The 1281-nt window shown below is 46.3% G+C and overlaps 1 protein-coding gene across 2 annotated transcripts in view; it reads left to right on the top strand.

Moving 5' to 3' along the window:
* IPO13 (importin 13) overlaps positions 1-1281 on the top strand; it is a 61464-nt gene that overhangs the window by 33797 nt on the left and 26386 nt on the right. Inside the window, exon 13 of one of the 2 annotated variants that reach the window (XM_018558969.1) lies at positions 415-552. The exons of the other annotated variant lie outside the window; for it this stretch is intronic. Coding sequence (XP_018414471.1) covers positions 415-552 — 138 coding nt within the window. The remainder of the gene's footprint in view (positions 1-414; positions 553-1281) is intronic. 2 annotated transcript variants of the gene reach the window in all.

Raw genomic sequence — 1281 nt, forward strand, 5'->3', positions numbered from 1 at the left:
ACGAGAACGGAAAGTGGCGTGATGGGGGGGGGGGGAGGCTGAGGAGCCTCTCAAATAGTGCAGTGGAAGGCATGCGGCTACCCACCAGTTGAGAACCACGGCCCTAGACTAAACAATCATTTTATTCAGTATATAATATATATATATACATTTAACATTTTTTTTTGGGTGGGGTGTCACTTTTTATTTTTGGGGCCAGATTTGAGTTACACTTTAAGGAATACATTAATGTGATCTCCTTTCCCGGGTGTGACATTGCTGTAAAAGGGGTGACAGGAAGCCGACACCAAGGCGGAGTCAGGTGGTCCTTATTCTAGTTGTATATAAAAACAAATTTCTTTTTAAATGAAACAAATACACAAATGCATTTTTTTTTAATGTCCAAGCGACTAACATCTAGATTTTCTGTGGCAGGCAGTGTGCGCCATATTTGAGAAGTCGGTGAAGACGCTTCTGGACGACTTTGCTCCCATGGTTCCTCAGTTGTGTGAGATGTTGGGCCAGATGTACAGCACTATCCCGCAGGCCTGCGCCATCGATCTGACGCGACAGGTCAGTCACTGGTACAAAAGAGTTTTGTAAACTAGAAGGCGACGCTCCTCTCCCATGCCATTGTTATTAAAGTGAACCTGTCACTAAGATAAGGTGAAGTATGTTTACATGTCTGCTACTGAGCTGTTGCAGCACCATAGGATGGCGGCCCAGCATCCCAACAATTCCTGTATGTCATTTGTGCTAATTCTGTCATGGGGAGATCTTGGAGCTCTGGTGGCACCTCACCCCTCCGCATTGTGATATGTGAAGGGCTGGAAGAGGGCATATCGGCAACAATCTGACTACGATAGATGGCATGGCAGTGATCCCAGGGACGCAAACTGACCACACCAGCACAGATCTGCTTCAGTATTTGATGTAGTCAGCTTGAAACGGGAACCAAGAGGAACTGGCAAGATCACCAGCTATTAAACAGCAACATAAGACATAAAAACATTACAGAATGCATTGACAAAAAAACTGTATCAATACTCCCACTGGTATATGGGTTGGTAAAGGGTAATTACAGTTTGCATTACTGGTGAGCAGTCATTGGTCAGCATGGTCACCTGATCACGCCCTTCTGTCTACTTCTCATTGGTCACTGTGCTTAGGCGACCACGCTGACCAACGACTGCTCACCTTTTTGCAAGCATTATTCCATATACAGAGTACCAGGCTGCAATGCTGTGTAGGGGATGTATACTGGCTATGGGGGAAGGGGGGGGCGGCGGGCACCAGTTTGGG

Source organism: Nanorana parkeri, unplaced genomic scaffold (assembly GCF_000935625.1).
Source record: "Nanorana parkeri isolate BGI_ZX_2015 unplaced genomic scaffold, ASM93562v1 scaffold371, whole genome shotgun sequence".
NCBI lineage: Eukaryota > Metazoa > Chordata > Amphibia > Anura > Dicroglossidae > Nanorana > Nanorana parkeri.